The sequence below is a fragment of the Corythoichthys intestinalis genome, chromosome 14 (genome assembly GCF_030265065.1).
Source record: "Corythoichthys intestinalis isolate RoL2023-P3 chromosome 14, ASM3026506v1, whole genome shotgun sequence".
NCBI classification, from domain to species: domain Eukaryota; kingdom Metazoa; phylum Chordata; class Actinopteri; order Syngnathiformes; family Syngnathidae; genus Corythoichthys; species Corythoichthys intestinalis.
The window spans coordinates 20,768,149-20,792,695 of NC_080408.1; the positions used below are offsets into that span (position 1 = coordinate 20,768,149).

The window sequence follows — 24,547 nt, forward strand, 5'->3', positions numbered from 1 at the left end:
TAATTACGATTAATTAATTTTTAAGCTGTAATTAACTCGATTAAAAATTTGAATCGTTTGACAGCCCTAATATGTATATATATATATATATTAAACAACAGCAGCAGAAAATATTTTTTCTACAGCACAAACGAGCACAAACGTAGCATAAACAAATAGCACCATTTTGAGTCCATTTTGCAATAAATGGGGGGCTGCCTGACAACATCACTCCAAATTAATATCTCAATATCTCAAAAACGATAGCAGCACAAACGAAAATTTTTACAGCACAAATGTAGCACAAACAATTGATACCATTTTAGCCATTTTTAGCCATCTGGTTAACCTCAGACTGACCTAAAAAGAATTGGTCAATATCTAAAATGTTCTGCTCATAACGCAAAACACATACCTGAAACCGTCTTTTCCCATGCTATTTCACTTGTGCACTGACCCCGACACAAAATTAAGTAAACAATTAATAGTTTAATTAATAATCCATCCATCATAGACTTTACTATCAGTTTACGAGACAGCTTCGTAGCGTCCTGGCTGCTTTCACTGCAATAAACTCAAACACACGCTGTGTTCTAACACCGGATTTAGATGGAAACAGGACAAAAGTTTTTGTGCATACAAATGACATAATTATTATAGGACATAGCACCATGCATGCACTTTTAAACGTTGTGAAAAAAAATGAATGGAAAAAATTAGGGTAACTTTCGGTAGAAATATTTACGTAAAATGAATGACAACTGCCCCGTTTTTTTTCTTTTTTCTTGCTTTTAACCAAGAATCTAGACTGTTTAACGTTAATTTCTATAGAAATTCCGGGATTTACGCATTTATTTACAAGAATTTTCAACTTAAAAAGCTCTTTGTTTTGTGATGGCCGCCATGTTGGATTTTGTACCGATACACAATAGTGTAACTTTACATTTTAATAATCAGGTAATTTTCGGCCAACTGCTATTTTTGGGGGGCAAAAAAACTAGTAATTTAGACATTTCTGTGTCCATACAAAAAAAAAGTTGCTTTTACGTGTTTAATTTTATGTAACATTTCAATCTAAAAAAGAACGGGCTAGATAGCCGGCAAGACGTGCTGAGGCAATAGTGACAGAATGCTTTTGTTGAGTAAAATTAAGATGATTCTGCATGTTTTCCTCAAGTATTAAGTTTCTGATGTGAAAAGGAAGTGATTTATTAGCTGTTGAAAAATTGCACTAAAAAAATGAAGTCGCCATTTCAGGCGAAAACATATTTTTAGGATCAATAGCAATATTTAACATATAGGTGATTATCTCTGCATTTGGTGATTTTTGTGCATCTAGCGTGAACTCTGATAATTTTATAGCCATTTTAAGTTTTGTTACACTTATCTAAAAAATAATCAGGATTTTATTAGGAAACGACTTTGAATTTTTTGATGCCACTGTTTATGCAGACACATACTGTATAGGCCTAAGGGAGGTGCCTGTTTTGGTTTTAGGTCGCTAGTGGCTTTGGTTTTAAAAATATTTTAATTTAAATTTTTTGAAAATGGGCCCCCTGCGCAGCGGCCCCGCGCTCCTTTTCCTGTCAACTGATAGTGAAGTCTATGCATCCATTCTTAGAAGCGCTTATTCCAGTGGACCTTTGGCTTTAATCTAAATTAGTCGTCAGATAAATAAAATCTTTCATCAAGATTAATATGAATAATAATATGAGCCTTAAAGAAAATAAATCCGCAATGAGATGATTTGAAAAAAAAAATCAATTGTTATGATTAATTTTAAATGAATTAAATGAAATGTAATTTTTTTTTTTTTAAATTCATAATATATTTACAAATTAAGTAACACAATCAGATTACACCACTTAAAAACCAATTATTAAAATAAGTACTATTGATGTTTGTTTTTTTTTTTAAAGCAACTGCCAGTATATCATTACCATAGTGGTAAACAAAATGTAAAATAAAATAGCTAACAGATTACTGAAGTGTATAAAAGATAAAGCTCGTACTGCTGAAATTGGGTCACAATATATATTTACTTAGCAAAGGCTTTGTTATAGACCCCTTATGATGAGCAAGATTATTGAACCCCAGTTTCCCTTGCCCGGACGCGGGTTACCGGGGCCCCCCTCTGGAGCCAGGCCTGGAGGTGGGGCTCGAAGGCAAGCGTCTGGTGGCCGGGCCTGTCCCCATGGGGCCCGGCCGGGCTCAGCCCGAAAAGGCAACGTGGGTTCCCCTTCCCATGGGCTCACCACCTGTGGGAGGGGCCAAAGGGGTCGGGTGCGTAGGGAGTTGGGCGGCAGCCAAAGGCGGGGGCCTTGGCGGTCCAACCCCCAGCTGCTGAAGCTAACTCTTGGGACATGGAATGTCACCTCTCTGGCAGGGAAGGAGCCTGAGCTGGTGTGTGAGGCAGAGAAGTTCCGACTAGATATAGTCGGACTCTCCTCCACACACAGCTTGGGTTTTGGTACCAATCCTCTCGAGAGGGGTTGGACTCTCTTCCACTCTGGAGTTGCCCATGGTGAGAGGCGCCGGGCAGGTGTGGGCATACTTATTGCCCCCCGGCTTGGCGCCTGTACGTTGGGGTTTACCCCGGTAGACGAGAGGGTAGCCTCCCTCCGCCTTCGGGTGGGGGGACGGGTTCTAACTGTTGTTTGTGCGTATGCACCGAACAGCAGTTCAGAATACCCACCCTTTTTGGAGTCCTTGGAGGGTGTGCTAGAGAGCGCCCCCTCTGGGGACTCCCTCGTTCTACTGGGGGACTTCAACGCTCACGTGGGCAATGACAGTGAGACCTGGAGGGGCGTGATTGGGAGGAACGGCCCCCCCGATCAGAACCCGAGTGGTGGTCTGTTATTGGACTTCTGTGCTCGTCACGGTTTGTCTATAACGAACACCATGTTCAAACATAGGGGTGTCCATATGTACACTTGGCACCAGGACACCCTAGGCCGCAGTTCGATGATCGACTTCGTAATCGTGTCATCGGACTTGCGGCCGCATGTTTTGGACACTCGGGTGAAGAGAGGGGCGGAGCTGTCAACTGATCACCACCTGGTGGTGTGTTGGCTCCGATGGCGGGGGAAGATGCTGGCCAGACCTGGCAGGCCCAAACGTATTGTGAGGGTCTGCTGGGAACGTCTGGCAGAATCCCCTGTCAGAAAGAGTTTCAACACCCACCTCCGGCAGAACTTCTCCCTTGTCCCGGGGGAGGTGGGGGACATTGAGTCCGAGTGGGCCATGTTCCGCACCTCCATTGTTGAGGCGGCCGATCAGAGCTGTGGCCGTAAGGTGGTTGGTGCCTGTCGTGGCGGCAATCCCCGAACCCGCTGGTGGACACCAGCGGTAAGGGATGCCGTCAAGCTGAAGAAGGAGGCCTATCGGGCCTTTTTGGCCTGTGGGACTCCGGAGGCAGCTGACAGGTACCGGCTGGCCAAGCGGACTGCGGCCTCGGCGGTTGCCGAGGCAAAAACTCGGACATGGGAGGAGTTCGGTGAGGCCATGGAAAACGACTTCCGGATGGCTTCGAGGAAATTCTGGTCCACCATCCGGCGTCTGAGGAGGGGAAAGCAGTGCACTATTAACACTGTGTATAGTGAAGATGGTGTACTGCTGACCTCGACTCGGGACGTCGTGAGTCGGTGGAGAGAATACTTCGAAGCCCTCCTCAATTCCACCGACACGCCTTCCTTTGAGGAAGCAGAGTCTGGGGACTCTGAGGTGGGCTCTTCGATCTCTGGGGTTGAAGTCACTGAGGCGGTTGGCAAGCTCCTCGGTGGCAAGGCCCCGGGGGTGGATGAGATCCGCCCGGAGTTCCTAAAGGCTCTGGATGTTGTAGGGCTGTCATGGCTGACACGCCTCTACAACATCGCGTGGACATCGGGGACAGTGCCTCTGGATTGGCAGACCGGGGTGGTGGTCCCCCTTTTTAAAAAGGGGGACCGGAGGGTGTGTTCCAATTATAGAGGAATCACACTCCTCAGCCTCCCCGGTAAAGTCTATTCAGGGGTGCTGGAGAGGAGGGTCCGTCGGGAAGTCGAATCTCGGATTCAGGAGGAGCAGTGTGGTTTTCGTCCCGGCCGTGGAACAGTGGACCAGCTCTACACCCTCAGCAGGGTCCTCGAGGGTGCATGGGAGTTCGCCCAACCAGTCTACATGTGTTTTGTGGATTTGGAGAAGGCGTTCGACCGTGTGCCTAGGGGAATCCTGTGGAGGGTGCTCCGGGAGTACGGGGTACCGAGCCCCTTGGTAAGGGCTGTTCGGTCCCTGTACGACCGGTGTCAGAGTCTGGTCCGCATTGCCGGCAGTAAGTCGAATTCGTTCCCAGTGAGGGTTGGACTCCGCCAAGGCTGCCCTTTGTCACCGATTTTGTTCATAACTTTTATGGACAGAATTTCTAGGCGCAGCCGAAGCGTTGAGGGGGTCCGGTTTGGTGACCTCAGCATTGAATCTCTGCTTTTTGCAGATGATTTAGTGCTGTTGGCTTCATCAAGCCGTGACCTCCAACTCTCACTGGAGCGGTTCGCAGCTGAGTGTGAAGCGGTTGGGATGAAGATCAGCACCTCCAAATCCGAGACCATGGTCCTCAGTCGGAAAAGGGTGGAGTGCCCTCTCCGGGTCGGGGATGAGATCCTGCCCCAAGTGGAGGAGTTCAAGTATCTTGGGGTCTTGTTCACGAGTGACGGTAGGAGGGAGCGGGAGATCGACAGGCGAATCGGTGCGGCGTCTGCAGTAATGCGGACGCTGCACCGGTCTGTAGTGGTGAAGAAGGAGCTGAGCCGAAAGGCAAAGCTCTCGATTTACCAGTCGATCTACGTTCCTACCCTCACCTATGGTCACGAGCTTTGGGTCGTGACCGAAAGAACAAGATCCCGGATACAAGCGGCCGAAATGGGTTTCCTCCGCAGGGTGTCCGGGCTCTCCCTTAGAGATAGGGTGAGAAGCTCGGTCATCCGGGAGGGACTCGGCGTCGAGCCGCTACTCCTCCGCGTAGAGAGGAGCCAGCTGAGGTGGCTCGGGCATCTGGTTCGGATGCCTCCCGGACGCCTCCCTGGAGAGGTGTTCCGGGCATGTCCCACCGGCGGGAGGCCCCGGGGACGACCCAGGACACGCTGGAGAGACTATGTCTCTCGGCTGGCCTGGGAACGCCTTGGGATCCCGCCGGAGGAGCTGGTTGAAGTGGCTGGGGAGAGGGAAGTCTGGGCTTCCCTGTTAAAGCTGCTGCCCCCGCGACCCGACCCCGGAACAAGCGGAAGATAATGGATGGATGGATGGAGGCTTTGTTATATTTTTATATATTTTGTAAGTACTTTAATTCCATTAGTACACAATTGAAATAATCAGTAATAGTGTTGCAGTTCTGCGACTGGCTGGCGACCCATTCAGGGTGTACCCTGCCACCTGCATGTTGTTGGCTGGGATAGGCTTCAACCCCCCCCCCCCACCACCCTCATTTGGATAAGTGGTTCAGAAGATGAATGAATGAATTAATGTTTCAGTTAAGACAAATCTTGTTTTCAAAAAAATCAAGACATTTCAAAGCGGTCTCAGGAATTTATACGGTTTTGTATACATATACGGCGTTTTCACAGAAAAACATTCAATTGTTTGAATGACACACATTTTTAAACTGAACCGTACATGTCAAGACATTGTAATGCGCTCGGCTCACCTAACAGCTGCACATGAAAATCTCATCTTGGCCTGCTTCTGAACATTGAACCAGTGAACTCAGCAATCCACCTGTGACAAATACAAATGTTGCATGAAACAATAATTTGATATAAACCTGCTTTTCTCCTTGCATCTGATCAAATAAGTCCCCTATTATAGTTACTGACAAAGAATTCCTCATTCTAACCCCAATTCAGGCGCTCAAACTTACTTTATGCGGGATGATGTCCAACAAGATGCAACTGGCGAAAGGAAAAAAGTGAGGCAGAAGAAGACGAGCGAGTAGTTTCAGGCCGGACGTCATCTGCGCACCTCCCCTTTTTCAGGGTCACGCAATCAAGGAGCGTGAAAATGAATGTGAAAACTGTGAAGGCGGTGCATCACACTCCTTGCATCCAGGCGCGGATGCTGAGAGTGCTCCTGGCGCCTTGTCTTATGATTTGTGTGGGGATAAAGAAGAAGGGAAGTCATGGGGAGAAGTAAGTTGCTGTTTCCTCTCATCCTCTTTGCTGCAATGCTGATGGATACCGGTGCCAAGAAGGTAAGAACATTAGTCACGGATACAGGAATCATTTGTTAAGGTTGTATGAGACCAAAAGTTTTATTTTTGAGATATTTTCAAAAGTGTATTCGATGGTGCACAAAAATTTATACTTGAGTTTTTTGTGTGTTTGCAACGGGAGTGCCTGCCAACATCTTGCATCCTGACGAGAAGAGTTTGTTTGTGTGTGAATGTAAGCATGCAAAATGCTCTGTGGCAGGCCATGTTGGTGGGCCTTTGTGTGAGATGACTTTGGGGCAAAAAACAGGGAATGGATGTTGAATTAAACAAAATACTCATCCAGAAACTTAGAGAACAGAACCTTTAATTAGACAAAGTACATATTGTCGGTTATAAAAATCTCACAACACACTACAAAATAAGAACGATACCAGAGGTGGGTAAAGTAGCCAAAAACTTTACTCAAGTAAGGGTAGCGTTACTTTAAAGTAATAATACTCTGGTAAATATAAACATAGTCATCCAAAAAAATGCAAAAAGGTATTCGGTGAAAAAAATACTCATGTAATGAGTAACTGCTTTCAATGTCTTAATCTTTTTTTTTTAAACAATAGTATTTTTTCCCCTCAGCAAAATGCCATATGTACTGTAATTATTATAATTATGTACTATAACCTATCACATGACTATCCAGTATTAGGCCAACAAAAATACACAAAAAAGATTTAATTCCGACTAGAAAAATCATGCATGAGGGCCTTCTAGTGGATAAAACATTTCCTACCATGAAAATAAAACGATCATATCTCTGGTTTTCTGTGGTCTATAAGTACCAAATAAAAACTGGGAGAGAGTTTGATTACAGCAGCACTGTATGTGATTTTTTAATGTTTTTTTTTCAAACAGTGTTTTAAAGACGCTACGTGATTGAGCAGGTCGACGTGATCAAAGGACTTCCGACCCAAGGGGGTGGGACACAAAAAAGCTTGGCTTTTTCCCACCCCTTTTTAAGATACATACCATAATTTCTGGACTATAAAGCGCACCTGATATAAATAAATCCACATTTATGCCGTACCCGACTATAAGATGAAGGTGTCCATATCTTAACATTTGATATTTACATAGATGTAAGACAGATGTTTTATTGATAGAAAAAAAAAAATGTTAAACAGATAAATACGTATCAACATCACCAACACGTGTTGTCTGAATGCTTAAAAATAACAACCTTATAAAGCAGGTCATTACATTTGCAATGATATTTACCTTGCCTTCTAAACATAAGCGGATTTTAAGGGGGTGGGGGCCTGGTGGCCGAAAAGTGTCATTGCATGCAATTGACTTTCCTACATATATATATATATATATATATACATAAGTTGTAAAGAAATAAAACTGCAACAAAAATGAATGAAATGAACAAAAAACATTTTTATAATGGGTCGAAATTATTTGTCATTTGCTTTGCATATAATTTAATGTACAGTATATAAATATATTAGAGAAATAAATATTTTTTTTAATGATTTATTTCTTTGATTGAATTTTTTTTTTTTTTTTTTTTTTTTTTTTTTTTTTTGATTGAAGCAACTTTTTTGGGGATTGAATGATTTAGACACAAATGTCCTAATCATAATATGGCCCAAACGCAAAAAGGATTGCTTCAATCAAAAACTTTTTCAATGAAAAATTAAGTGTTCAAATGCAAATTTTTCAATCTCAATTTTTCGCATTCAAAAACCTTTTTCTATGGTTGAAAATGTTCTTTTTTTCATTGGAGATTTTTCTTTTTGAAAATCTATATTTTTTTGAAGCAACTTATTTTTTAAATGAATAATAAAGAGAAAAATTTCCTAGCCAAAATGTGGCCCAGACACAAAGTTACTTCAATCAAAAAGTTGCTTCAATCAAAAAATAATAATAAAATAAAAATTAAGAAAAATAGCTTTCACATGAATTTTTTTGAGTTTGAGTTTCAAATTTATTTTTGCATTCAAACACATTTTTTTGATTGAAGCGAGTTTTTTGGATTGAAAATACATATTTTGATTGAAGCAACTTTTTTTTTTTTTTTTTGATTGAAGCAACTTTTTTTGGTTGAATAATAAAAACCCAAATCTACCTCCATATGGCTCCGCCCAGGGCAATTTTTGACTGGGGTAACTACATTGCCACGACACCAGTGGGCGTACCAAATTCAATGGATGACGACCTTTGCGAAAAGTATTGCCTATTCAGCCTGATTTAGAATTCCCCTCAAGAATGATGGGAAACAAAAAGCGCTCATTGTTAACTTATTATTTTAAATATTCTTGTAAGTTAACTTTACTGCTGACACTGCGTTTTGGGGTCATCAACATATTGTGCCCCCCCTCCCCCGCCCCAAAAGTCAAACTCCACCTATGCATCTAAACTTGAAGTGAATGGAATCGTCTTAAAAACATTTCGCAGCTAGCGCTAACCCTTATATAGCAAGTTTGTTGTAGCATACTGTGGCAATAAAGTCCTACGAGTGACAGTTGAAAACGGCTAATCAATGCTGGCATCGTGTTCTCCTGTCATAGCAAATAGTGGATGCCCATCCATTTAAAATGTTTCTTTTGTAGCACAATATAGTATCAGATTGAGCCCTATTAATCTATAAAATCCTGAGTTTTTGAGTTAGTCTGACGAGCTTCTGGCAAGCTTTATCGGTGCTAGAGTAGCGACTAAGACCTATATCATGGCTAAATTTGGAAAGCCATTCTTTTGAAGTATATAAGATTATCCAATTTTATTATTTTTAACAAAAAATGTGAAGCTCACCAAAAAAAAAAAAAAAATCCATAAATAAGCCGCATCCTTATAAAAGTAACAGGGTAGAATCGGTGAGAAAAAAGTATATAGTAAAAGTATATAGTCTTATAGTATGTAAAATACGGTATATACAGTGGGGAGAACAAGTATTTGATACACAGTAAATGGGAAAACCCATTGGCAGTGTATCAAATACTTGTTCTCCCCACTGTATGTATTGTTAGTGTTATTATTTTGTTATTTTCATCATTACTACTATTAATAGTAATGTTTTTCTTTTCTTTTGTGTTTGTAATTATTTTGTAACTGCTTGGAATAAAAATTTATTATTCAACGTGGTTGTTTTGTAATGTCTGATCGGTAGATTGGGGTCATGCGATTGCTGTTGCGTCATGCCATTAGTGAGACTGGTAGGGTCCCTGCGGGCGTCTATGGCAAAAATAGAGTAAAATATAATATGCAGAATAATGAGGGAAAATGTTACGACTGTAGTGTAGCCAAAAGTAGCAGTGTAAGAGTAGCGGGTAACACTTTATAATAACTATCCGTTTTACTAGTTAATAGATCATTAGTAAACTGTTGATAAATGATTTATTGTTGATTTGTGAAGTATTTGTTAACAGTTTGTTAAGCATTTACAGGGTGTTCCAATATGATTGACCCCATTCTAAATGTCCATGCTAGTTGATGGATCTTAATAAAGCTATATACACTTCATGTTGAAGGTCATAAGTTTTATTGGTTAAATATACAAAGAAAAGTACAAATATTTGTTGGTTCTATGGTTCTAAAATGCCATTTCTTTTGAAGTGAATGGCATTTCTTAACCTGAAAAGATAGAAATGCCAAACGTTACAGACAAAAACTGTTACAGGTTAACAACACCCTGTAAATGCTTAACAAACTGTTAACAAATACTTTACAAATCAACAATAAATCATTTATCAACAGTTTACTAATGATCTATTAACTAGTAAAACGGATAGTTATCATAAAGTGTTACCAAGTAGCCTTTTTTCACAAATCTACTTAAGTAAAACTAAAAAGTTTTGGTGTGGTAAAACTTTTAACTACATTTTTACTCAAAAGGTTACTCATGTAACGTAGTAAAACTACCCACCTCTGCACATCACCGTACAAAAGTGTAAGAATAATTAAAAAGATTCATTTGTAATTGAATAAACAGCTACAATAGTATTCTGCCTGTCACCATATTGTATGTCAATGACAAAGATAAGTAGACATGTATTTTTTAATAAATGATTATTTTCACAACCAATTCAGTATAATGTGACAATTTCTCAAAGGACACTTGAAATTTTTGCAAAACACACTCATCATTTGCAATGATATTTACCTTGCCTTCTAAACATAAGCGGATTTTAAGGGGGGGGGGCAGGCCCCCCTGGTGGCCGAAAAGTGCCATTGCATACAATTGACTTTCCTATATATATATATATATATATATATATATATATATATATATATATATATAAAAAAGTTGTAAAGCAATAAAACTGCAACAAAAATGAATGAAATGAACAAAAAACATTTTTATAATGGGTTGAAATTATTTGTCATTTGCTTTGCATATAATTTAATGTACAGTATATAAATATATTAGAGAATTTTTTTTTAATGATTTATTTCTTTGATTGAAAATATATATATATTTTTTTTTTGATTGAAGCAACTTTTTGGGGGATTGAATGATTGAGACACAATTGTCCTAATCATAATATGGCCCAAACGCAAAAAGGATTGCTTCAATCAAAGAAAACCTTTTCAATGAAAAAGTGTTCAAATGCAAATTTTTCAATCTCATTTTTTCACATTCAAAAACTTTTTTCTATGGTTGAAAATTTTTTTTGATTGGAGATTCTTTTTGAAAATCTTTTTTTTTTTGAAGCAACTTATTTTTTGATTGAATAATAATGAGAAAAATGTCCTAGCCAAAATGTGGCCCAAACACAAATCAAATCAAAAAAAGAAAAAAGAAAAAATTAATCAACGATAAATAGCTTTCACATGAATTTGAGTTTGAGTTTCAAATTTATTTTTGCACTCATCAGCTTTAGCTTCAAAACTGTTGCTTGTAGACCTTCATTAAATGCCATTCCGTCGAGTAAACGCTAAAGGTTTGGAGTCATAACACTGAGTGTGCCATGTAATTTCATGGCTTGCCGTTATTGTAAGAAATTGCCATAAATCTCCTTCATGCCACTCCACACACACTACCACACCACAGGCACCAAGTAAACTTAAAGCTTATTAAACACATTGATTGCTCATATGATCAGATTGTTCTTGCAGAAGAAGGTGTGACACTCATGTGTAATTTGTTACAGTGTGTATGCAAAGGAAAGGCACCGTGTCACTGTGATGGAATCAAAGGCGCCAGGGTGAGTAAAGCATGTCTTGTCTTTTTTAATATGGTTTGTATTTGGCAAACTAGCCAGGTTTGTATTTGGACAAGCACCATTCGTTTGAGGTCTGGATGAAAAGGGGATGAACGTCTCACGCTGAGCCCGTGCTTTCAAATGACATTTTTTATTATAAGCATCATATTTATAATTGAAAATACATTTTTCGGTCATTTTATTTTATTGCATGAAATGAGAAATGTTTCTGGCTGATTTTGCATTTGAAATTGACCAAACAAAAGATAGCCATTCTGTATGGTTGCATCTATAATGCAATATCATTCATTCATTTCTTTATTTAAACACCTGGATTTTCCCATTTTAATGTTTTCTCTGCATGTTTACTGTTCTATGATAAACTGATGAATATGTATACATCTATTTTACCACCTGTTATAACAGTTTAGTTTTCTTTTCAAGCAGACTTGATATCTTTATGTCCTCTCTTAAGCATGTTTAATGCAGTGTGATACAGATTTGCAGGCGCATACTTATATGGACAAACAGGAATAAGCTTCTCAACATTGTTGTGTCCAACCCTATCTAAAAATACCAGATGACGTAAAAAACAAACTTTTGCAGTCTAATGTCCTTTCCATGACCCACTTTAAAGAATCACAGCTGTTCCTTTTGTCATAGTAATGGTCTTCTTATGACTGGAACATTTAGTTTTTTATGCCTTTGACTAAATGTCAAAATGGAATATGACACAGGTTTACTGACAAAGATGCACCAAGGACCCAAATGCACGAATGTTTAGCTCCAACAAAAAGGTTTATTTTCCAGTCCATAAGGTTAAAAAATGAGACAGTGAAAAATCCCAGCATTTGCTAGACACCAAAAAACAAAACAAAACAAAAAACAGTTTAGTCTACAAAGTAACAAAAAGGCATTAGCTCCAAACATTTAAATGTTAGTCCAAAAGGCTTACATGAGGTGGTGGAATAGGACATGGCAGGATACCAGACGAACCGACAAAGAGCAAGGGCAGATGCAGACTATTTATACACAGGGTCACAAGTGGATACGATCAGCATGATTGGGAAGAGCAGGAAGTAAAGGTGAAACAAGGAGGAAAGCTACTACCAAAATAAAAGCAGAAAATCCTACATGAACTAACACAAAACATTAACAAGAATTACGAGACATGACAGTTTATTATTGGATACTATTTTTTACTGATTTATAATGAGTGGCAAATGTGTTATTATTTATAGCCTTGTAACATTAGACATTGCATATAATACTGGAATGAAAGTACACCTTTCTTCACAATCCTTTGCTATCTGTAATAATGAAAAAAAAAACATGATTTTCCTAAGTTTTATTTGACCCCTGCAAAGTTTTAGCAACACAAAATTATGGAAATTCCATATTTATCCTTTTAGGTGACGAGTAAAAAAAATGGAATGGGTTTTGCAATTAAAGCTGTATCTCAAGGCACCACTGTAATATCCCTATAATCAAATATAATCATCATGGCAAGATGGATGACCGCATGACGGTTTTACGGTTTAAGGGGGCGAGCAGAGTTTGATTATTTACAATTAAACACATTTGAAAATGGGTGAATGTACACTCATCGGCCACGTTATTAGGTACACCATGCTAGTAACGGGTTGGACCCCCTTTTGCCTTCAGAACTGCTTCAATTCTTCATGGCATAGATTCAACAAGGTGCTGGAAGCATTCCTCAGAGAGTTTGGTCCATATTGACATGATGGCATCACACAGTTGGTGCAGATTTGTCAGCTGCACATCCATGATGCGAATCTCCCGTTCCACCACATCCCAAAGATGCTCTATTGGATTGAGATCTGGTGACTGTGGAGGCCATTTGAGTACAGTGAACTCATTGTCATCCTCAAGAAACCAGTCTGAGATGATTCCAGCTTTATGACGTGGCGCATTTATCTGCTTAAAGTAGCCATCAGAAGTTGGGTACATTGTGGTCATAAAGGGCTGGACATGGTCAGCAACAATACTCAGGTAGGCTGTGGCGTTCCAACGATGCTCAATTGGTACCAAGGGGCCCAAAGAGTGCCAAGAAAATATTCCCCACACCATTACACCAACACCACCAGCCTGAACTTTGATACAAGGCAGGATGGATGCAACGTTTTTCCAATCTTCTATTGTCCAATTTCGATGAGCTTGTGCAAATTGTAGCCTCAGTTTCCTGTTCTTAGCTGAAAGGAGTGGCACCCGGCGTGGTCTTCTGCTGCTGTAGCCCATCTGCCTCAAAGTTCGGCATACTGTGCGTTCAGAGATGCTCTTCTGCCTACCTTGGTTGTAACGGGTGGTTATTTGAGTCACTGTTGCCTTTCTATCAGCTCGAACCAGTCTGGCCATTCTCCTCTGAACTCTGGCATCAAAAAGGCATTTCCGCCCACAAAACTGCCGCTCACTGGATAGTTTTTCTTTTTCGGACCATTCTCTGTAAACCCTAGAGATGGTTGTGCGTGAAAATCCCAGTAGATCAGCAGTTTCTGAAATACTCAGACCAGTCCTTCTGGCACCAACAACCATGCCACGTTCAAAGTCACTCAAATCACCTTTCTTCCCCATACTAATGCTCGGTTTGAACTGCAGGAGATTGTCTTAAACCATGTCAATATGCCTAAATGCACTGAGTTGCCGCCATGTGATTGGCTGATTAGAAATTAAGTGTTAACGAGAAGTTGGACAGGTGTATCTAATGAAGTGGCCGGTGAGTGTATTGCAAATGTAGAGTAATGGACGAATTGATAGTCTTAATATTTCCTGACTCCTTGCACACTGTCAAGGCACCCAGTGCCAGAAAAAGAATGAGGCCTACAAAGAAAAGAACACAGTGCCTATAGACAAACATGGTAATTCAATGATGTTTTGGGGTTGCTTTGCTGCCTCTGGCACTGGGTGCCTTAACAGTGTGCAAGGAGTCATGAAATATGGAACGTTTTGGGCTGGAATGTAGGGTGTAGTGGCAGAAAACTGGGTCTGCATCAGAGGTCATGGGTGTTCCAACAGGACAATGACCCAAAACATACCTCAAATAGCACCATGAAATGGTTGTTGACGAAGCGCTGGAGAATTCTGAGGTGGCCATCGAGGAGTCCGGATCTAAATCATTTTGAACACTATGGAGAGAGATCTTAAAATTGCTTTTGCAAGAAGGCACCCTTCAAATCTGAGAGACTCGGAACAGTTCGCAAAAGAAGAGTGGTCCCAAATTCCATCCGAGTGGTGCACGAAACTTTTGATGGTGGAAGGAAGCGATGGCTTTCTGTTATTTCTTTCTAAAGGATGCACAACCAAATATTGAGTTGAGAGTGCCAACAATTTTGTTCAGCCCAATTTTTGCATTCTGTTTAAATTTGTGTACATTTTGGCTTTTTCTCTTCAGCTTTTTTTTTGTTTTTGTTTGTTTGTTTGTTTGTTTGTTTGTTTGTTTGTTTGTTTTTCCAATGCACATCCAAGAAATAAACACATTCATATCTAAAACATTTGGTAATTGCATTAATTTCTGTGAGAAATGCTGTATTTTCTTGAAAAATTCCAGGGGTTTCGTCCATCACTATGTGTATAATGGTGTTAAATCAAGGCCAAAAGTTTTGTAATCTGAAAAAAAGAAACGATTGAAAAAAAAATGTTTTGAAACTGAATGTTTAAGCTTTATTCTCACCACAGTGTATCCCCTTAAAATTTATATTTATTTATCTGGCCCATCTCATAAAAACAAAAACACATGGATAAGTCAATCGATCAATAAGTCAATCAATGCCATTGATTGCAATAGATGTCTAATTTGGTTAAACTGGGAAGACTGGCTGTGAATGCTCATGTTTCAGTGCCACTTACGACGCTAGTAGAAGAGCATTTTATTAATGAATGAGAAAATTCTAATAGGATCTGTGCCTGAATTCTCTTCCTAACAGCCTGTCATACTCTGTGTGATCCCACCTAGGGAGACAGGGGTGTTCCAGGAGCTCCAGGTCTTCCAGGCCCAGAAGGCCGCAAAGGAATGGATGGTCATGCTGGGCCAATGGGACCCAAGGTGGACTTTACCCCAGTTTTATTTCTACAAATATAAACACCATATAATAGCTACTGTAATCATATCTTAAAACTATAATTAGAGGTGGGTAGTAAAGCGTTAATTTACTCTGTACTTGAGTATAAATGTACTGTACTTCTAAGAGTGGCTTTACCACGCCGTACATTACTTTTACTTGAGTAGATTTGTGAAGAAGAAACGCTTATTCTGCTAGTTTGGGCTACACTAGAGTTGTTCTCATTATTTTACCCCCTTTTGTTACATATTATATTTTACTTAATTTTTGCCAGAGATGCCCACAGCGCCTGTATCAGTTTCACCAATGAGATGTCACAATAATCACATGACTTCAGTCACATGACCACACATGAGCTTGCAAACGGAAGTCGTATGATCACACAGGCCTGTTCAATCACGTGGTGCCTTCAAAGCGGCGTAAAAATTAAGTCTTTCACATAGAGCCTTGCCGTCAACATTACTCGAAAGCGCAGATTTCGACCGCTCTCCCAGTTTTTATTAAACACCAATAGACCATGGAAAAACTGAGATATTATTGTTTTAATTTCATGGTTGGAAATATGCTCTTTGGACTGGTGATGTTTCATTTCTGCAGATTTTTCTTATCGGAATTTGATGGTTTTTGTGTATCTTTTTTTTTTTTAACGATCGTGTATGTATGTTATATTACAGTATAATGATACTTTTTTTTAAAAATATCGGACATTATAAGCAGTAACTCACAATGTTACTCCATAAACTTCATGATATTGACAGGACACTGGGTGTGGGGCCGATTAATAGGGGGCCTATCTCAGTCAAAGCTGAACGAGTGGAAACACAGACAAAGAGCTTTTTACGTTGAAAATACTTGTAAATAAATTGCTTAAATCCCTGAATTCTTTATAGATATGGACATAAAAAAACAGTCTCGATTCTTGGTTAAACGGCAGTTAGCATTTATTTTACGTAAATATGTCGAATGTGCTGCTAGTCTTTAAGCCACTGTGGCGCCGCCTTATCACAACAAAGAGCTTGAAATTTTGGGGAATACATGCTTAAATCCTTGAATTCTTTATAGATATGGATGTAAAACAGTCTTGATTCTTGTTTAAAAGCAAAAAAAACGTGCAGTTAACAATTATATTACGTAAATATGTCGAATGTGCTGCTAGTCATTAAGCCACTGTGGCGCCTCCTTATCGTAATAAAGGGGCTTTTTACATTGAAATTTTTGGGAAGAAATGCTTAAATCCCTGAATTCTTTATAGATATGGATGTAAAACAGTCTCGATTCTTGGTTAGAAGCAAAAAAAAAAAAAAAGGGCAGTTCGCATTTATTTTACGTAAAGATTGCAAATTATGACGCCAATGCCGTAGCGGTTAATTTCCCCCATTGATCTTTTTCGCAATGTTTCAAAATGCATGCATGGTACGAAAAATATAATAATTACCTTGTATCCTCGAATAAATCACTCCAGAGACACTTCTTCCTGTTTGTCTGCAGTACAGCTTTCTACTTTTTCAACCTAAATCCGGCGTTGGATCACAGCATGTGGTGAATAACTGCGACCGACTTCGACGGACTAAAGCAGGGTGTAGGACAGCCCCCTACTTAAAGGCGTGGCGCAATGTCTGGCGATTGTGACCTGTCAAAATCATTATGAAATCTATGGTTGCTCAATACTTGAGTATTCTTTTCAGTAGATATTTTTTTACTTGTACTTAAGTAATTTTTTTTAGATGACTACTTTTACTTGAGTAATATAATTTTGAAGTAACACTACTCTTACTTGAGTAATATTTCTGGCTACTCTGCCCACCTCAGACTGTAATGGTAATAATTAGGGCTGTCAAAATTAATTAAATTAATTAAATTAAATTAATTAAATTAATTAATTTTTTAAATTAATCACGTTAAAATATTTGACGCAATTAACGCAGATGCCCCGCTCAGACACATTTAAATGACGGTACAGTGAAACACTCACTTGTTAATTGTGTTTTATGGAGTTTTGCCGCCCTCTGCTGGCGCTTGGGTGCGACTGATTTTATAGGTTTCAGCACCCATCAGCATTGTGTAAGAAATTATTGACATCAACAATGGCTGGCTACTAGTTTATTTTTTGATTGAAAATTTTACAAATGTTATTAAAACGAAAACATTAAGAGGGGTTTTAATATAAAATTTCTATAACTTGTACTAACATTTTTCTTTTAAGAACTACAAGTCTTTCTATCCATGGATCGCTTTAACAAAATGTTAATAATGTTAATGCCATCTTGTTGATTTATTGTTATAATAAACAAATACAGTCCTTATGTACAATATGTTGAATGTATATATCCATCTTGTGTCTTATCTGTCCATTCCAACAATAATTTACAGAAAAATATGGCATATTGTATAGATGGTTTGAATTGCGATTAATTGCGATTAATTACGATTTATTAATTTTTAAGCTGTAATTAACTCGATTAAAAATATGAATCGTTTGACAGCCCTAGTAATAATCATTGTTTTGTCTTTTGTAGGGCAATACTGGACCTGATGGACGTGCCGGCCCTGCAGGAGATCCGGTAACACAATACAACACAGTTTTATGTGTATTTACTTGACATCAAAAGTTGGACTAACACACATTACGTTTGTTGTTGTGTGTGACAGGGTCCTGAAGGCAAAGAGGGTTTTGCAGGCTCCCATGGTTTACCGGTGCACTTTAACTCTGGTTTATTTACCTCATGTGTTGCGGTGTTTGTCCTCTGATTGATTGTGTGTTTATGCGCACGTCCTCGTTCACAGGGTATTCCGGGTCTGCAGGGCCCACCTGGGCCACCGGGGGCTCATGGCTGCAATGGAACAGATGTGAGATAAAGAGTTTCATGTTCCCATAACACTGATTTCAAAAGGAAAGTGAAACTCAACTGAGTGATAGTGAAAAATGTTGACAATCCAACTTTATCAGTTTGTTTAGTTCATGTAAATGGTCTTTCAGGTAAAATTTCACGATGCAACCTATGAGGCTTTACAAAACTTATAGATGGACTTAATTTGACCTTCTCAGTTTTTCCCAATTTATTTTGAGCTGAGGCATACTTTTTGCATAAAAATCTTAAGGCATACCACTGAATGAAAATCTCAAAATTTAAAGCTCTGTAGCCTATATTAACAGTGTAAAGTAATTCTCATGAAAGTGTTATCAACAGGAATCAAACACAAAGAAACAAAAAGTACAGCGGTACCTCGACATACAATTGCCTCGACGCACGATCTTTTCTAAATCCGATGTAAAATTTTACTCGCCATTTGTTTTTACATCTGACGACATGCTGTAAATACGACGCTCTACGAGAGCGCCGCAGTTTCTTTTCCCGCAAGACGGACACACGGCATATTTTCTTGTGAGAGAAATCAACATGGGTTGCAACAATGTTAGCGCAGGTGGTGAAGAAAAGGGAAAAGGTGATGCTTACCATTGAAGACGGAAATTATAGAAAAATACTAGCGTGCGCATCCGTGAACTGGCTCGAAAATATGGCCGTAGAATATCTACTCCTCCGACCTCCGTTCGCCAGTCTTTATAAGTTAAGGTGACAATTATTATTGCGGTAACATCGCCAAAGGAATCGCCAGCTTCGTCAGGTTTCTAACCATTTATTCCATCAACTTGTGCTTGTCTGTCTCCCGCAGCTGAACAAAGTAAACAAAATGAAAGTAAAAAGTCCTATCTCACTCTGTCAAGTCGGCAACGTGATGCGTTCAGGTACACACCGCAAACTCATTGGCCACATTAGAACCCGATTCGTTACATTATTCCAGGTATTACCATTATTATTACTATTATTATGTCATTATTACATTTTTTATTCATAATTGATTTGTTTTGCTCTGTGTAATTGCTATTTGCAATAGTACCAGCAGTATTTATTAAGGATTTAGTGTAGGTTTTCGGGCTGTGGAACGAATTAATGGCATGATAATGTATTCTAATGGGAAAATCCTGCTTGACATACGGCCATTTCGTCTTACAAACAAGGTCCTAGAATGAATTAATTTCATATGTAGAGGTACCACTGTATTTCAATATTTAATTCTTTATTTTGACTCACTCCAAAAAGCTGCAGTAGAAAAGCAGTTTTAAATTCACGCCGACCTTAAGTCACCAAAAGTTGAAGTCTGTGGACCCCCAAACAAGTTACTGTTCACGTACTGTAAAAATAAATAATATAATGATTTATTCTAGTAATTTTTAGGGCTGTCAAAATTATCGCGTTAACGGGCGGTAATTAATTTTTTAAATTAATCACATTAAAATAATTGACGCATTTAACGCACATGCCCCGCTCAAACAGATTAAAATGACAACACAGTGTCATGTCCACTTATTACTTGTGTTTTTTGGTGTTTTGTCGTCCTCTTCTGGCACCTGGGTGCGACTGATTTTATGGGTTTCAGCACCATGAGCATTGTGTAATTATTGACATCAACAATGGCGAGCTACTAGTTTATTTTTTGATTGAAAATTTTACAAATTTTATTAAAACGAAAACCTTATGAGGGGTTTAAATATAAAATTTCTATAATTTGTACTAACATTTATCTTTTAAGAACTACAAGTCTTTCTATCCATGGATTGCTTTCACAGAATGTTAATAATGTTAATGCCATCTTGTTGATTTATTGTTATAATAAACAAACACAGTACTTATGTACAGTATGTTGAATGTATATATCCGTCTTTCCATTCCAACAATAATTTACAAAAAAAAAAATGGCATATTTTATAAATGGTTCAAATTGCGATTAATTATGACTATAATTAATCTTTAAGCTGTGATTAACTCGATTAAAAATTTTAATTGTTTGACAACCCGAGTAATTTTATGACTTTTTTCCACCCAATATTACTTCAATTTCCTAATAAAATGCAAAATTGTTTTGTGTTCACAGACCTTACGTCGCCAAAAGTCGAGTCTGTGAAACCAAAGTAACGTAAAAATAAGCAAAAATACATAAAAAATACAACTTAAATCTCGTAAAATTACGATGTATCTCTCGTAATACTATAATGTATGACTTCATTCTTAATATTGCAACTTTAATCTTGTAATATCGTGACTATTCTCATCGTCCTATTTTTTTTCTTCGTTTGGACTTTAGTTGACTGGTTGTTCCATCCATATACATTATCTTGCCCGTTTATCTCTTGCAATCAGCCTATGACAATTTGACAGTGGCTGCATCCCCTGTGGAAATCCTGTCTGAAGCCGCTTGGTTTTAAATTGCTCGAGTTTGAAATGCACTTTTAAGGATTTTAATGTGCTTTTGTTTTAGGGAGAAGATGGACTTCCTGGTGCTCCTGGTGTCCCCGGACTTGATGGACCTCCTGTAAGATAAATTGTCAGCTTCTAACTGTAGAACCAATTAACATTTCGTGATCATTACGCTCTTTTAAGTGTGGAAAGAAGACATCCAATCCTATCCAATTGAAACAATATTACACAATCCTTTTAACAGACTATAAATGAGCATTTGCATCTAAATGTTAACATCCTTAATGTGAGAAAAGGTGAACCACTCTAAAAAGAACAACAATTGAGTGTTGTTCAACAATGGGAGTACAAGTTGTTTACCTCTCCATAATTTACCAACACTTATTGACAGGGGTGAAAGTGGCTAGGATTTCTTGCCGGAACTCCCCAACGTGAAGGTCACCACGGAGCCAGAAATTTTATTTATTTATTTTTCATTCAAAATTGTATTTTTTCAATGATTTGCAAAATAAAAGTTAACAAAAACAGTAATAACCCCAACTTCCATCTCCTAATTTTTATTTTCCCTCATTTCGTCACACACTAAATGCCAAATCTCAATTTTAACTACTTAAGAACATTGGATATATATTAAAATTGAAGTTAATGTAAACATTTCCTTTTTTTTTCTTTATAATAAAGATATAAGTAACATACATTCAGAAAAATAAGTACAAATGACATATTATGCAGAGTGAAATGGAATATATTTTAAAAATCACGCAAACATTGACATTTTTAAATCATAAGGAAATGAATAAGTAGCCTAACATCAATGAACAAATATAAGTCCAAAGTGCACATTGACAGCTAAGATGTCCTGAACCTTCCCGTCAGAGCAAATAAAATTTAATATGATAAGTAAGCCTCCTCAACTCTTTCGTCGCTCTTAAAGATTTGATCCATTTTATGTTGCATTGCCCTTTTTTTGTCGCCTCAATTCAACAACTTTTTTTTTTTTTTTTACAGTTCCAGAAAACATGCACATTTGAACCAATCAGAGTGAACTATTTCTACTGATCACATGTCAGTATGTCAGACAGACAGAGCCCAGGCGTTTTGCTTTGCTGCGTGCATTCGCACATTGACGTGACTCATCATCGTCAGACTCAGATAACTGCAGCTGCTGGGAAAACCTCCATGCCGTCCGTGGAATAAAATAAATAATATTGGTGGAAACGGATGACGCTACACAAGCACTTTATTATCCTTGTTGTTAACACTTGTGTATGTAAATCTGATGTTGGTAGATTCTTTTCTTCTTGGAGATGAAATTCATGTGTGGCAGCTTAGCATTTTTTTTTTTACATAGCGTTTTGACAGCTGGCGTCATATTTCGGAATCAAAGCACCGTGCATTCCAGCCCTGAATCTTATACCCGAACAGCATTCCGGCCCTGGATCTTATACCGGAACTGCGTTCTAGCCCTGAATCTTATACCGGAACTGCGTTCCTGACTGCTCTGGCCCACTTTCACCCCTGCTTATTGAGGATTGCCTTTTTTCCAATCGAGGTTACTTTCTCAACATTAAGTGCATGTAGTACCACATTCTGAATAGTCCAACATGGTTTTTCATTACATTGGAATTGCCATAAGATAGCCAAAAATTATTGTGTTTAATATTAAACTTGACTTACTTTTTTTTTTTTTTTTTTAATTCACAGGGTCCACCGGGTCCTGCTGGACCAAAGGTAGGTAGTAAAATACATGCTGTTCCTGCTGAGATCAGTTACTAAGCACTTTTTATATTAGCGTTTATTTTAGGGAAAGTGTAAAAGTGCACAGGACTGCCCTTTTGAAGTTTTTTGGCAGGATTCTGCCTGATGTACCAAAAAAAAAAGATGAGAATTATAATAACGAGACGAGGCATTAACAGGTGAGCCTCTCCGAGCTCCCTGAGCTGATTTTGGAATATGTTCAATCGGGACCAATAACTTGCTTCAATATTAGCTTTGATATTCACTACTACAATACTAGCTGAATTGCCCTTTCAATCACACTTCAAGAAAAGGCATTAAATATAAAAAATGGGAAAAAATGACCGGAATTATTTTTCACTTGCTTTTATTTTATGATTTGCGTGATGTGTTTTCTTACTGATTAGCTTGTCATCCTTGTCTTACTCAAGGACTTTTAAATTACGTTGTACCAGTACAATTACGAAAAAGTGACTGATTCTTCATGTCAGATGGGAATTGGAATTAAACCCACCGAGCAAGGCAAAACAACCTGACTTTATACACTTTATCCACTGTAGCTTCCCTTTCCCCTTTTTTATATGAAAAAAGGTTTATTGATGTGTTGATATGTGTTAATCAGGAAAAAAATACCTAAATTGCTACATCGACTACTGTTTATTTATTTATTTATTCTAATGATGCCACCTCTGATTCTTGTCATCCATTTTAAAATCATAATTTGAAGTAGTATAAAAGTGTTTTCATCCGTATCTTAAAATGATCTTCAGGTTATGGGTCAGTATCATGATTATGCTAACAGTGCGAACTTTTACGAGTACTCAACAGAGGTGGGTAGTCAAAATTTTACTCAAGTAAGAGTAGTGTTATTAAAGAATAGTGTTACTAAAAAAGGTAGTGTTTCTTTAAAATAATATTACTCAAGTATAAGTAGTCATCCAAAATATTTACTCAAGTGACAAGTATTCAGTGAAAAGAATACACAAGTAATGAGTAATGTTGCAAGTTACTTACAATGTCTGATTTTTGTTTAAGCAATGGTATTTTTTTTCTCAGCACAACGTTATTGATATGAACTGCTATTATACTGTACTATAACATGTTGCATGACCATATTATTTACATATGTACTAGGGGTGTAACGGTACACAAAAATCTCTGTTCGGTACGTACCTCGGTTTTGAGGTCACGGTTCGGTTCATTTTCGGTACAGTAAGAATAAAAAATGCAAAATATAAATGTGCTTGTTGTTTATTACACACCTTTGTGTTTTCAACAATAGGAACATTAGCCTATACAAAGCTAGAATTCTGCTCAAAAAGTAGTGGGTAATTAGATAATCCAACAACAATTTGCCTTCCAGACCCCAAGAATGAAAGAAAAGAAAAAAGAAGTCCTGTGCTAAAGAGAAAAGCAATCCCAATGACAATGATTTTAACATGTATTTTACAAATGAAATGCCTCAATGAATCATATTTTTTTTCTTATGAACGGTTTTCAAAAGCTTTATTGGTGGATTTTCTCAAGTTAAAGCGCCACACAGAAATTAATCAATTTAATTGTGTAAGCAGGATCTGTGTCTTATTATTATCTAATTACAGGTGTTTTAGCTCATTTCAATGTATTTTATTTAAATGGGCTATTATTTATTTTAATATGTGTTTATATTTTACAAATGTGATGTAGTATTCATTTATATTGTATATTTTATGTTGTATAACTTTAGTTCCTGTGTGAATATGAGTTCCTACTTGCCTTTCTGCAGGGTCACTCTATTGTATCAGTGGGTCCAATTCCAGGGCCACCTGGACCTCCTGGGAAAACAGGGCAGCCGGTAAATGTTTCTGTTGACATACAATATGTAACAATTTGAGTTATTATTCTTTTCCCTAACTGTATGAATGCCTACACTTGCAATAAATCTGTATATCACTGTATCCCAGGGACAGCCAGGTTTCCGTGGATATTCTGGAGCAATTGGTGACCCGGGACTACGTGGCCCGAATGTGAGTAAGATGGTTACAATGTGCAGTATTAAAACATATTAATCTGTAGGGATGGTTCTTCATCAACAGGGGCTTCCTGGTACTCCTGGGATGCCAGGATCAAAGGTAATACTCAATA

At 38.3% G+C, this 24,547-nt stretch overlaps 2 protein-coding genes across 2 annotated transcripts in view; one reads left to right on the forward strand and one right to left on the reverse strand.

The window, feature by feature from the left end:
* LOC130929917 (collagen alpha-4(IV) chain-like) overlaps nt 1–6,276 on the reverse strand; it is a 51,367-nt gene extending 45,091 nt beyond the window's left edge. Inside the window, exons 1-2 of the mRNA XM_057857539.1 lie at nt 5,867–6,276; nt 5,654–5,724 (exon numbers count right to left, since the gene is read on the reverse strand). Of these exons, the coding sequence (XP_057713522.1) occupies nt 5,654–5,679 (26 nt within the window). The 5' untranslated portion in view covers nt 5,680–5,724; nt 5,867–6,276. The remainder of the gene's footprint in view (nt 1–5,653; nt 5,725–5,866) is intronic.
* LOC130929455 (collagen alpha-5(IV) chain-like) overlaps nt 6,048–24,547 on the forward strand; it is a 40,944-nt gene continuing 22,444 nt past the window's right edge. The window contains exons 1-11 of the mRNA XM_057856590.1: nt 6,048–6,196; nt 11,305–11,358; nt 15,326–15,415; nt 17,948–17,992; nt 18,081–18,125; nt 18,216–18,278; nt 20,748–20,801; nt 22,391–22,417; nt 24,189–24,257; nt 24,367–24,429; nt 24,499–24,534. Coding sequence (XP_057712573.1) covers nt 6,125–6,196; nt 11,305–11,358; nt 15,326–15,415; nt 17,948–17,992; nt 18,081–18,125; nt 18,216–18,278; nt 20,748–20,801; nt 22,391–22,417; nt 24,189–24,257; nt 24,367–24,429; nt 24,499–24,534 — 618 coding nt within the window. The 5' untranslated portion in view covers nt 6,048–6,124. The remainder of the gene's footprint in view (nt 6,197–11,304; nt 11,359–15,325; nt 15,416–17,947; nt 17,993–18,080; nt 18,126–18,215; nt 18,279–20,747; nt 20,802–22,390; nt 22,418–24,188; nt 24,258–24,366; nt 24,430–24,498; nt 24,535–24,547) is intronic.